At 30.0% G+C, this 13623-nt stretch overlaps 1 protein-coding gene across 1 annotated transcript; it reads left to right on the top strand.

The window, feature by feature from the left end:
* The first annotated feature begins 4820 nt into the window (after positions 1-4820).
* Positions 4821-7289, top strand: LOC116020190 (aspartate carbamoyltransferase 3, chloroplastic). The gene is made up of 5 exons (XM_031260672.1): positions 4821-5409; positions 5483-5622; positions 6284-6457; positions 6653-6889; positions 6983-7289. The coding sequence occupies exons 1-5, from the start codon at positions 5217-5219 to the stop codon at positions 7088-7090; spliced, it is 852 nt and encodes a 283-aa protein (XP_031116532.1). The 5' UTR covers positions 4821-5216; the 3' UTR covers positions 7091-7289.
* Positions 7290-13623: the final 6334 nt, after the last annotated feature.

Here is a 13623-nt window from a genome sequence, read left to right as displayed (position 1 = left end):
ATAAATTAATGGAAAATTAAATTGGTTAAAAATTACAAAATTGATGACTTAATTATGTAAGAATGATAGTCGATGATCAAATTAGTAAATTAACTATAGTCAATGGATCATGTTGGTTATTAACTCTTACTCTTTTTTTTTTTGGTCATTATATTATTTTTTACTTGCCAAAGATCTTGTGGTATAGTGGCACCCGTTTAAACTATCACATGGAAGGGAGTGGGTTTGAGCACTGAGGCAACTGTTGACTCGACTCTTTGTGCGTAGGTTGAGAAAGTTAGTAGTATTCAAAAAAAGTATTATTCTTTACCATTCCAACCGCAACCTAAATCAATATTCCTCGTAATTTATTTTTCATAACCCAAACAAAAGAAACAATCTTTCTGGTAATTTCTTTTCCATAGAGCTTCAATTCCATATCCCCTCAAATATTTTTTTCGCGAACCAAATAGGGCAGCTGAAAAGGAATTTCTTCAAATATTGATTCGATTACTTAATTAGGTTTAGAATTATAAGAAATAATAAATATAAAGAGTATCATGCTATTACACGATAATAATGATAATAAAAGTAATAATAATTTATAAGAAAAAAGATACTTATACTCCCTTATTCCACTTCCTCACTTAAACTTTTGATCTCCTTCACATAAACTTTTAGGCCATGTTTGGTTCGCAGGAAGTAGGCAGGAAGTGTACTTCCACGGGAAGTGGGTTCCGAAATTGCTCTTTCCCTTGTTTGGTTCACCGGAATTTGTTTTCCGTTGGAACTTCAATTCCTCATTTTTGAGGAAAATAAAATCCGAACTACACCCTAGGATTTTGTTTTCCGGTTCTGTTGGGAAGAAAAGTTCCTTTGTCAAGACCATTTTACCCTTGTTGTTTTCTTCTTCCTCACCCCTTTCTTTTGATTCTTCTCGCTGATGGACCTCCGCTCGCTGCCTCATCCTCTGCCGCCGCAAGTTCACTTCCTGCGCCGCCGCGAGTTCACTTCCTGCGCCGCTGCCTCCGCTTCTCATCTATTTCGCAAATTAAAGAGAGGATAAAACAAACATGGATGAAAAAAATAACCAACCTGAGTCAAGGTTGCCTTCTTCTTTGAGCTCTTCGATCCTCCCATTTCCTTCTCCTCTCTAGCTTGGCTTCTTCGATTGCTTTTCTTCTCCCAATTTCTTCAACTACTTTTGCACTTTGCAGTAGTCAACAATGAGTAGGGTTAAATGCAATGGGTTTGGGACTTTGGGCTGATGGGTTACAAATGGCAAATGGGTCATCACTTTGGACTTTGGTAGGCTTAATAATAATAATAATAATAATAATAATAATAATAAGGTTTATGGGTTTAGTTATAATAATAATAATAATAATAATAATAATAGGGGCATTTAGGTCTTTATACACATTATTCCTTACCATTCTAAACCTAACCAAACAACAGAATTTATTTTCCCAGCAACTTCTTTTCCACCAACCAAACAACAAAATTTATCTTCCTGATAACTACTTTTCCACGGAATTTCACTTCCACTTCCCTTCAAATATTTTCCGCGAACCAAATTAGGGGATGTTTGGTTGAATGGAAAAAGTTTTTCCATGGAAAATATTTTCCTTAAAGTGGAGGAAAGTGTTGTTGTTATTGTGTGTGTGTGTTTGGTTCATTAAACTCATTTTCTATTGAAAAATGAATTCTTTAAATTTGAGGAAAACAAGTAGACATTTTGCCTATGACGCATAATGAATATAACTTATCAATGATCGTCATGTCAATGAGTAATGGTGAAGAAATAGAGATTGAGCATAAATTATACTGTGGACCATGGTCATGGCTGATACTGCAGTTGTGTTGAAAAGAAACTACAGTTGCACGGAACATAGGCCGTTCATCCGTTTAACACAATTGCAGTATCAGTTCAACACAACTGCAGTTCCAGACGAATGAAACATCCTCTATTCCGCGCAACTGCAGTTCCCTTTCAACACAACTGCAGTATTAGTTCAACACAACTGCAGTATCAGTTCAACACAACTACAGTATCAACCATGACCCATAGTATAACGACGGGAGATTGAGAGTCCATGTAATAAAATTCAATGTATAAATTACAATATTATAATTACATAGTTTATTATAATAATACAATAAATATTAGTGGACATATTTGGTCTTGAATACGGAGAAGAAAGACAGGGAAGAAGAATAAAGAAAGAGCAATCTGGCAAGAAGAGAAACAAAGAAAGAAGAGAGAAAAATGTCCTTCTAAGTTCTAAGACATAATTTGTTATAAATGCTTGTGGGGAAAAAATATCGATGTTTGCTATGAAATAATTTTGTCCTCGTATTTGGGGAATTTAATTTTCGGTGAAAAATATTTTTTTTATTAATTTTTTTTGAAAACATATATATATTTTTAATTAAACATAAGAAAATTAAAATTTTCTCAAACTTTAAGAAACTAGTTTCTTGAAAAAAACTGTTCTAGCCGACCAAACGGTTGTTGTGAAGTTGGAAACAAAAAAGAAAAAACATATTTTTAGAAAACAAAATATTTCCTTTATTTGTTTTAAAGTGTTTCCTTTTGTGGTGTTTGGCAAATAGTCAAAGTTTTTATCTTTTCCTATTTGGCAAAAATAGAACTCAATTATGATTTGTTTAATTGTTGAAACATAAACATAAATATATTAATAAGTTATTTCTTTGAAGGAAAATATATTTATTTTAATAATGATAATATTAATTGTATATATTAAAATAAAAGTATAAATTAACATTTTATAATAAGCATAATGATTAATGATAATTATAATAAAAATGAAAATAAATAATTTTTAACTTGTAATTTATTATAAGAAAAAACAAATGCATAGATTTATAAATATAATGATTATGCATTACAGAAATTGAAGAAAAATTTACTCTTTTTGTTTGGGGGGGGGGGGATGTGGGTCAAGACGAATTAAGTTATTGACTATTAGTCAAGGACCTTGTAGTCTAGTGGCATTAAAGCCTTTCCTTTATGCTGACTACTGGAGGTGGTGGGTTCGAGTCTAGTGGAGTCAATATTGATTATTGTGCTTCAATAGGTTGAGAATTGTAATAGAGTCAGTAGTATTAAAAAAAATATATATTAATTATTGTGCTTCAATAGGTTGAGAATTGTAATAGAGTCAGTAGTATTCAAAAAAAAAAAAAAAAGGTTCTTGACTATTAAACCTTTTTCAAGATTCTTATTCTGATTTCACTTATTTCGAATATAAGCCTTTTCAAAAAGTTCTAATTATGATATTTCACAATTGAATAAAATACCCCTACGTTACGCCCAAACAACAATCGCTTGTTAGGGACTGAGTCGTAATTTGCCCAATCAGATTAAACCCTCAAATCTTTAAAACAAAAAAAGTGTAAAACCCTCATCACTCAACACTCTCAGGAACAACGTCAATTCTTCTTAGTGGATGGTGACCCTGCTAACCTAGAGAGGAAGCTTTTGAAACTGTTTGTAATTTGAGGTTTAAATCTCTTACTCATACCCGTATGTGCATATGTCCAAGTTGTTGGTTTTGTTTGGGAGAACTGATTTAATTTTCGGCGTTTCTCAACTGTTGGAGATGATTTTGAATTTCATATTTCTGGATTTGATTTCATCTTTCGTTATTTGAATGCCAAGTCTTTGTTTGGTGTCTTGTTGAAATTGTTTGTGGTGATTTTTTAATCTGAGGTCTGTACTGAGTAAATAAGTAATTGAATAAGCAGGGAAAAATCCCCAGATAGAGTAATCTGGGGATTTGGTTTGATTTTGGGATAATTGTCTTGTGCATTCCAAACTCGGTTCATGTTCTTTTATTACCCAAGCATCCCTGTTGCGAAATGGATGTCCATTTCTAGAGACAAGAGAGAGGGTTGTTTAGTAAGTGGATAATTTTTCAATTTCAGGAAAATTAAGAAATTGAAAAATAGAGAACGTATTGCAGAACATCATTTGATGTTCTTCAATTAGAACCTCAATTGAGGTTCTGCAATTAGAACCTCTACAAAAATGGGAAATCATTACTGGTAGAGAAGTGTTTTTACAAGATCCTCAGAACTTGGGAGAACTTTTTAAAATTGTTTTTGCAGTTCAATTGCACAGGTATAAAAGTGACTTTACCAGTCTTTTTTGTTTCTTTCAACATTTGTAATTAATTTCAATTTTCTACAAACAATGAATTTAAATGATTTATTATACTTGTATTTTTTTCAGTTTCTTTCAATTACCAAGGATTGATTATTATTCCCTCCAATTTCAGTTTCTTGGAGCTAATCTTTTTCTTCAGTTTAAAATTTTTCTAATAATTATACATTTCTCTTCCCATGTGTATACCAATTACACATAGATGAAATGCAAATGTAGTAGTGTAGTACATTTTTAATGTTGATGTACTCTACGGATAAACAAAGTTGTTGCCATGCATGCACTAATTATGGCCGGATAAATTATGATGCCACTGGTGCACAGTGTGGCATCACATATGCACCAAATGTTGCCAAAATAAACTCTCTTTCTCTCTGCTTTGAGCTTTTATATGCTTATACACACACATGTTTGCCTTTCTATGAATGAAAAAGTTCTTTTTACTGCTCTCTTGAAAAGCTGAAGTTTTAAACATTGATTGGATTGATGGCAGATTCTAAACATCAGAATTGAGAAATGGGTTTTCTTTTCCTATATTTCTAGATATGAATTTTTGTTCCATTTAAAATTTTTGCAAAGTGCTAATGCAGAAAATAATTGAATTTATAATTTGTATTAAAATTGCCATGTTCTTGATGGGCTCTTGTTACATGCAGGTGGGTACTTTTTACATATTGTGATGGCTTCTTCAGCTACCTTTTCTACAAGTAGCTTTCATGGTACTGTATTTGGGTCTAGAGGTAGGAGTTGTCATAATGAAGTTATGTTCAACTGCCTTAATCTCTGCTTCAACCAAACTTGTAACATGAAGTCTATATCTGCATCTGCCGATACGCAAAATTCACTGTTATCATCTATCAGGAAATGGGACAAAAAGCAACTAGTTGCAAGGAACCTGAGAAAGAATAGTAGTATCCTCTGTAGAGCAGTAGGGATTGAAAGAAAACCTTGGTTCATAGAGGGAAATAAATTCCTACTCGATGATGTAATTGAAGCTCAATAATTTGACAGAGATACACTTAATGCTATATTTGAAGTGGCACGTGAAATGGAGAATGTTGAGAAAGGATCACCTGAAAGCCAGACGCTTAAGGGGTATCTGATGGCTACCCTTTTCTATGAACCTTCCACTAGGACTAGGCTTTCATTTGAGTCTGCCATGAAGCGTCTCGGTGGGGAAGTTTTGACAACGGAAAATGCGCGTGAGTTTTCATCTGCAGCAAAAGGGGAAACACTTGAAGGTAGCTTTAGTTGGATGGCCTTAAATGCTGTGTGAGTAGATCCTTAATTCTAATATTTGGATTTAATTTGCAGACACAATAAGAACAGTTGAAGGTTACTCTGATATAATTGTCATGAGGCACTTTGAAAGTGGTGCTGCCAGAAGAGCAGCAGCCACAGCCAACATTCCCATTATTAACGCAGGAGATGGCCCTGGTCAACACCCAACTCAGGTTTGCATTCCTCCTGGTCATTCAATATTGTTAAATATATTTTTATATTATCTTACTAGAGTTCAAATGTTGTTTCTAATGTTTGCATGCAATTGTATTAACTATATGATTAGTCCAAGTATATGCATATTTTTTAGGCGCTGTCAGTCTCATGATTCATGACTTCCAATTTCACAAATACCTAACTTATAAAGAAGACCTTATTGTAAAAAAATCGGTATATTGTCATATTTATCAAGTTTGTGGGTCGTCATTGATTAATAGTTTTTCTGTTCAGACAAAACCCCTGAATCTGTTTCATCTTGCTTCATTGTGAAATTTAAGGAACTTTAGGTAGAATCTTTGGAGCTGGATTTGATTAGATGATGTATTTTAGTAGTTAAATTGTTAGGAACCAATTACTCTAGAATGCAAACATGGCATTGTTATCCTTAATCACTGTTTCCTTGTATTGGAAAAGTCTTATGTAAATCTTGTCTCGCATGCTGTCTAAACAAGAACCTAGAAATAGAACCCACTGCATGCAGTATATAGTGCACACAACTATCTTACCATTTCTCTCAAATATGAATCAAATAAGTATTTTTTATTAATTTTTTTTAAAAAAAATTATGTTCTCTTTTAATTGGGTGTAATAGTGTTTCATTTTTTACACGAGCAGGCCCTACTGGATGTATACACCATTCAAAGGGAGATAGGAAAACTTGACGGGATAAAAGTTGCCCTTGTTGGTGATCTTGCTTATGGAAGGACAGTTAGGTCACTTGCTTATCTACTTGCTAAATACCAGGATGTGAAGATTTACTTTGTCTCCCCTGATGTGGTAAAAATGAAGGTAGGAGGGTATATTGTGTGTGGTTAACAGTTTTATCTTTTTTACTTTGAGATAAAACATTTAATAAATTAATCTCATGCATACCAAGGTGCAATCTAATTATGTCTATCTTACCCCTAGATAATAATAATAAAAAAAACACAGTTTATGAAAGGAGTAATATCAGATGTGCTTAATTTTTTATTTTTTTTCCAGGATGACATAAAGGACTATCTGACTTCACAAGGAGTTGATTGGGAGGAAAGTGCTGATTTACTAGAGGTGGCTTCCAAATGCGATGTGCTTTATCAAACCCGTATCCAACGAGAAAGGTTTGGGGAGCGAATTGATTTACATGAAGAAGCCCGAGGTAAGTACATAGTGGACCTAGAGGTTACAAGGGCAATGCAGAAACATGCTGTTGTCATGCATCCTTTGCCAAGGCTAGACGAGGTTACCCTTCTTCACCTTCTTTTGAAAGAAGAAAACTTTAGAATCCATTTGTTTTGTTAAATTCTAATATCACTCGTTGTGTTGTGTTTGTAGATAACTGTGGACGTGGATGGAGATCCAAGGGCTGCATACTTCAGACAAGCCAAGAATGGCCTCTACATTAGAATGGCTCTTTTAAAGCTTCTACTTGTTGGCTGGTGAGTGCACCCACCAACGCCCCATGTTTTTCTCTACAAAATTTTGGAAATAATGCCATCCTTGATTGAGGACAGGACCTAACCTAGTCCAGATTTTGTTTCAATAAACCATCAAACCTTGACGCCTGTCTTTGGCTCATTATCCACACCGGTGTGAATCATGAATCTTTGGACAAAATCTAAAATCACCTTTGCTGTGAAAATGTGTTTTTCTTTTCCCCTACTTTTTTTTTTAAATGTTTACGTAGGAATGTATTCCACGAAAAGTCTTGGTCAAATGCGAATTTATCCTCCTATACGGGAGCAATAATTTTCCACGAAAATAATTTATTCGGAAGACTAAAGAAAGAAGCTTCCTCCCCGGTCCACCACTAATATATTTAATTTAATGATATAATAATATTTTTTATATTTCAAGTTCTCGTGCGGATGTGCCGTCACTGACTATTAGATATGTATAAATGCCCCATAAAGTGTTTAGAAATGCACCATTAGGTGTGGTGCATTTTTTGGTGTGGGTGTATTTGTGTATTTCATTCTGATGCATTTCCGATTACTGTGTGGTGCATTTATGCATATCTAACGGTGCAATCTGCACTGGTCGCACAGGAAGTCATGTCTGAACCAATATATATGTATATAATTTTTTTTAGAAATATAGTGGTTATTAACTCATTATTATCACATAGAATACTGCCTCCAAGTCCAGCCACTAAAGATTCTTCTTAGGCAATGTTTGGGGAATGTAATTTTCTCATTTACTTTTCAAAATTGATGTGCAAATGTGGCCAAAACTTGTCATTGTCATCGGCCCTCCACCATCTACTTTCTCATTTAGTCCTATCCACAAAAAAATCCATTTTGGTAAAAGACAGCACACATGGTACAGTGTTACTAAGGAATAAATAATTGTACTTGGATCCCCATTAACAGTTTAGATCTCATCTTGCTTTAGGAATTCCAACAACATTTATTCAGTAAAATTTAAATAAAAGGGTAAAATACATTCTTTTTAAGATCCAATTATGGGGATATAGTTGGCTTAGTCTCATAATTATTGAGATTTTTACATAATATAAATTGTGTTTCAGACATGACTTGTGTATTTGTCTGAAATTTGGACCACCATTTCATAAAAGAGTTTTTATACGATGGACCAAGGTGGATTCTTGTCATAATGGTGTATTTTTAATGTTGGAATTATGAAATTCTATAATATAAATTGTGTTTCTAAGTAAAAAACACGTAAAGCGTGTATGTTAACATGTGTGTTCGTAATATACAAATTGTGAATTTTTAAAAGGTGAATTTTTAAAGGTAAATAATAAACATCCAAAACTCGGTACCCAGAATAATTTGCCTTTCATAAAATCCAAAGGTCAAGTACTCAAGTGGCAACTGCAAGATGTTTCAAATCCATTTGATCCACATCTCTACTTCTGTGAATCGAGAATCTTCTTACATATGTAACACATGTATCTACTTCAACTCTTTTCTCTCTTTTTATTTATTTATTTAAAATTTTATAGTTCTTCATTCTTATTTTTTAAAATTAAAAGAAAATAATATATAAGTAAAAGTATTCTCTATTTTTTTTTTAAATAGAGAAATTTTCTAATTAGTAAATACGCCTTATATATTTCTGATGGTTTTTAAGTGTATTCAATAAGCATAATAAGGTAACGTATAAATTCAAACAAAAAGCTAGTTTTTTTTTTTTTTAAAACGATTAGAGCTATCTAATATGAAAACTTTTCAACAAAATTAGGATAGTCCCAAATGTATTTTATATTTTAAACCATTTTAATTTCTCTATTGATGCTTTAACTATTTTAGTCTCAACGCTAATCCAAAAGTACCATAACTATAATGTATTTATTATCAACAAATTAGTTTAACAGCTAATTTCCAAAAAAAAAAATAATAATAATAATCTTTGAAGTTTTTTTTATTGGATGAAGGTTTAGAAAATCAACTACAACGTCTTGTCATCACTACTAGTTAGGGCATCTATATATGTGGTTTTTGAATTTTTTTTTCTCCTGCAAATACATGGTTTTTGCAGGAGAAGAAGAAAAAAAAACGCATCTTGTGCATCTGGGGCGCATTAGAGTGGCCGCCAGTTAGCCACTCTGACATTTTAGCCGTTGATTCCCTTCTTTTTTTGGTTTGTTAAATTGTCAGAATCTATTTTTCTTTTCTTCTTCTCTTCCATTTTTCTCTCTTTCTTACTTGGCCTCTTAAAATGTTGTGCAAAAACCAAACAAATGGAGATGCTCTTACCGTCTTATGGAATATAACTTTTGGCATAATGTCATTATTACTAGTTATAACTTTTGGCATAATAGTAAATGCCCGTGCACTTATCGTAACATGATGATGACTTTTCTGCAATTATAAGAAAATAAAGTTATGCCTTGACTACTAACTATACTTTTTTTTTTATAGAGTAGTATACACCTAATCATAATATTTTATGATACGATAAATCCTCCGCATTCTTTAATTATTGTGTACAAGTTAAACCTTTTTTTTTAAATAAATATTTCCAAATATTACAAAACACCTTTTGAAAGAATTTGGTGACTGTTTGCCCTTGTTCCAAAAAGTGTGATTAATCATTTAATTACCAGAGAACGATAAATAAAGGCAAAAATAAAATTAGATAATAAAAGAAAATAAAAGGCAACAAGATTCCTATTGCATTCCACCAACTCCTCTCTTGTCGTGAATCTCGTGGAAATGATATTTTTAATTCAATAATTATTGCCACTTCTAAATGGATACTTTTACATTTATCTTCAATTTCTAGATTTTTTTTTTATAAATTCAATATTTTCTCACTTTTAAATAATGATCTTACTTCCACATTATCAAATTTGCATTTCTTTTATAATTTTTTCTACATTTCTACAATATTTTCTTACTTTGGAAAATAGTCACACTTTCAGATCACATTGAATAATAATACTACTACACTAACAAATTAATAATAAAAAAATAAATAAAACCTTGCAAGCTTTCAATGTCATTACAATTTATTTTTTTTTCAAAGAAAGAAAATAAAAGGCCGCATAAGCTTGAAATAGGGTGAAATTGCGAGAATAATTTCAGCTTAAGAACGCTTTAATTTGTTCATATATTTTAAAAAATGATACTTAAACCCCCTGAATTTGTTAATAATTATAGGAGAATGCATGTATCAATTACAACAATCATTTTTTTCCCCTCAATTTTCCTTTTTCGTGTGTGATATAAATTATCCAACTGTTGCAACTCTCTTATATTTAGTCCAAGAGTATTCATTTGACTATCAATTTTGTCATATTTGGTCAATCCAGTGAATTTATAGTGTCAAATACCTTGTGGTTTGATGGTATCACCTTTACTATTCTAAACAAAAGGTCACAGTTTTGACTTTCGAGCCCCGTCCCAATTAAGGATATGTTAAACATATATATGTTAGATTGTAGTCACACACAAAAAAAAAAACATTCTAAAAAATAATTTGACTATTCCTTTAAGAGCATACATTAAAATCATAATGATACATAGTAAATTGACATGATCTCGTACAGTAAATTAACATGATCTCGACATAATCATGACATACAAATATCTAAAAAAAAACATATAGTATTGTGAAAAATAAATTAATTTTTATGTTTGTTAAATATATAGTGGTAAACTTTTGAAGGGAATAATAATAATAATAATAATAATAATAATAATAATAATAATAATAATAATAATCTATACTATCTATACTATATATAAAAACATTATCCTCCTACAAAATTTCCCGCCCAAACGTAGGGGCATTTTAGTAATATGGTAATTATTATTATAATTATAATTAATAATTAATTAATATTATTCTATCATAATATTAGTAGTTATGGTAATCATAATATATTATATATAGTATAGATTGGTAATTAGTTATTAGCAATTATGGTAATTCCTTATTATAATTATGGTAATTATTAGGCAAAAGGGTCAAATAAGCCCATGTACTATCATTGATTGTTCATCTAGCACCATGAATTAAAATATGATCCATCTAGGTCATTACACTCCTAATTATTTTTCATCTAGCATTTTTAGCCTATTTCTAACAAGTACCCCATCTAATTTGATGACATGGAAAAATTAAATTAGAAAAAATGATGACATGTTATTTATATGGATGTTTTGGATGATTTCTACCATATTTCATTAATGAAAAAAAATAATTTCTTGCAATGAAATAGGGTAGAAATCAAAATTGTTATATTAAGATATTGTATTTTTGGATGATTTCTTGGAAAGAAATAGGGCAGAAATCAAAGTTGTTATATAAAGTTTCAACTACAGTGTACTGTGTATGTATATCGGAGTGTACTGTATATGTATAGCGGGGTATTCAGTGTCGTTCGACAATGAGATTCCATGAAAATTGATATATAAAAATTAAATTATTTTTTAAAAAAATAATAAAATTTACCCAATATAATATCTTAAGTTATTATATTTAATTTTAATATATCGATTTTCATGGAATTTCATTACGGAACAACTTTGAATATCCCACTATACATACACAGTCGTGCAGTACAGTGTAATTAAAACATTATATAACAACTTTGATTTCTACCCTATTTCATTGCAAGAAATCATTTTTTTTTCTTAAAAAAAATTATTTTCTTCATTAATGAAATAGGGTAAAATCATCCCAAACATTCATATAAATAACATGTCATCATTTTTTATTATTTTATTTTTCCATGTCAACAAATTAGATGGGTTACTTGTTAGAAATGGACTAAAAATGCTATATGAAAAATAATTAGGAGTATAATGACTTAGATGGAGCATATTTTAGTTCATGGTGCTGGATGAACAATCAATGTTAGTACATGGGTCTATTTGACCCTTTTGCCTAATTATTATGATAGTATATTTGTATTTTATAGATTAATACATATACGTGCATTAATGTAATACCACTGAAAAATGTTTATGGTAATTAATTATTATGATAGTATATTTATATTTTATAGATTAATACATATACGTGCATTATTGTAATACCACTTAAAATTGTTTATGGTAATTAATTATTATGATAATATATTTGTATTTCATATAGATTAATACATATACATGCAATCATGCATTAATGTAATACCACTAACAAATGTTTATGGTACAGATTTATTTATTTATTTATTATGGTAGAATAATAATCTATATCTAATCTATATCTATATAATAATATATAAAAATATATTAGTTATAATTGTATGGAATTCTATTAATTATAATTGAATTCCATATATATATATATTATATTCCAATACCTATTTGTTTACAATTCCATTTATTTATTACCAAATTAGCAATTATTACCAAAAGATATGTTATTATTATGTTAATGGTGAAAACATATGAATGGTAATCAAATGAATTACCAATTATTACCAATTAATAATAATAGCTCTGCATCTCTCTCTTTATGGCTATAAATACAAGAAGAAACTCAGTCCACCACCACCACCAATTTTAATCTCTCTTAGTTTTGTTGTTTTTCGTTTGTGAAAACATCAATGTACATGGGAAGAATCATCCTTCTCCATAAAAGTTTGACATATTTACTGCTTTTTTTAATTTATTGTTCTTATCTTATCTTCTTTTCTTTCTTTTTTTTTTTTTTTGATTTTTTTGGTTACATTCATTGCAGGTTCTTATATTTTGCAATCACAAGCGTCGGGGTTAATTGTTAGTAGCTTCAATTGTCGAAAGGTAAGCTAATTTGTCAAATAACTACAACTTTTATTCTAAGTATTAACTATTCTTTTTTAATTAATTTTTTAACTATTCTTTTATATTTGAAATCTTATATTTTCAGCTCTCTTGATTCTTTAATTATAAATGCAGATATTTGGAGCCTAATAAGCAATGTGATGCAAAGGATAATGGATCTATTAAGAGATGGATGTGAAATTAAAGTTGATAAGCAATTAATAAAATATTTTTCTGTTGAAATCATACACATTTTATGTTTTTGGGCATTAAAGATTCCAAATTTTAAATTTGTGTATTTGTTTTTAATTCTTAACATTTCATGGTTTTACATTACTTTGAATATTTAGTTGTTTTATTCGTTTATTCATACCATGTTCAGAGGTAAAATTATAGTTCAAAAAAAAAAGAATATTAAAAAAAAATTAATTGGAAATTAAACGGCACGGAATTTATGCCATTTGAAAAAGTAAATTAATATTAATATTTGATTGAAAATTGAACAAAAAAAGAATTGAATTTATTTTGACAATTAAATTATTATAATTATATTAATTATATTAATATTTATGAAGGAAAAAGAAAATGAATATATTAATATTTCATTGGAAATATAATTGGCAATTATATATTTATAATTATATTACTTATTAATTATATGGAAATGAATATTATAATCTTTTTATGAATGAAAAAGAAAATAAATATTATACACGGAAATCTGTTATTAATATTATGTTACTAATGTTACTA

Source organism: Ipomoea triloba, chromosome 1, assembly GCF_003576645.1.
Source record: "Ipomoea triloba cultivar NCNSP0323 chromosome 1, ASM357664v1".
Taxonomy (NCBI): domain Eukaryota; kingdom Viridiplantae; phylum Streptophyta; class Magnoliopsida; order Solanales; family Convolvulaceae; genus Ipomoea; species Ipomoea triloba.
This window is presented reverse-complemented; position numbering and strand designations above follow the sequence as displayed.

Excerpts from the sequence above, each read along its gene's own strand:
- LOC116020190 (XM_031260672.1), top strand. The coding sequence starts at position 5,217 with ATGGAGAATGTTGAGAAAGGATCACCTGAAAGCCAGACGCTTAAGGGG. Across the intron at positions 5,623-6,283 it reads CTGGTCAACACCCAACTCAG|GCCCTACTGGATGTATACAC; the intron begins GTTTGCATTCCT and ends TTACACGAGCAG. Across the intron at positions 6,458-6,652 it reads CTGATGTGGTAAAAATGAAG|GATGACATAAAGGACTATCT; the intron begins GTAGGAGGGTAT and ends TTTTTTTTCCAG.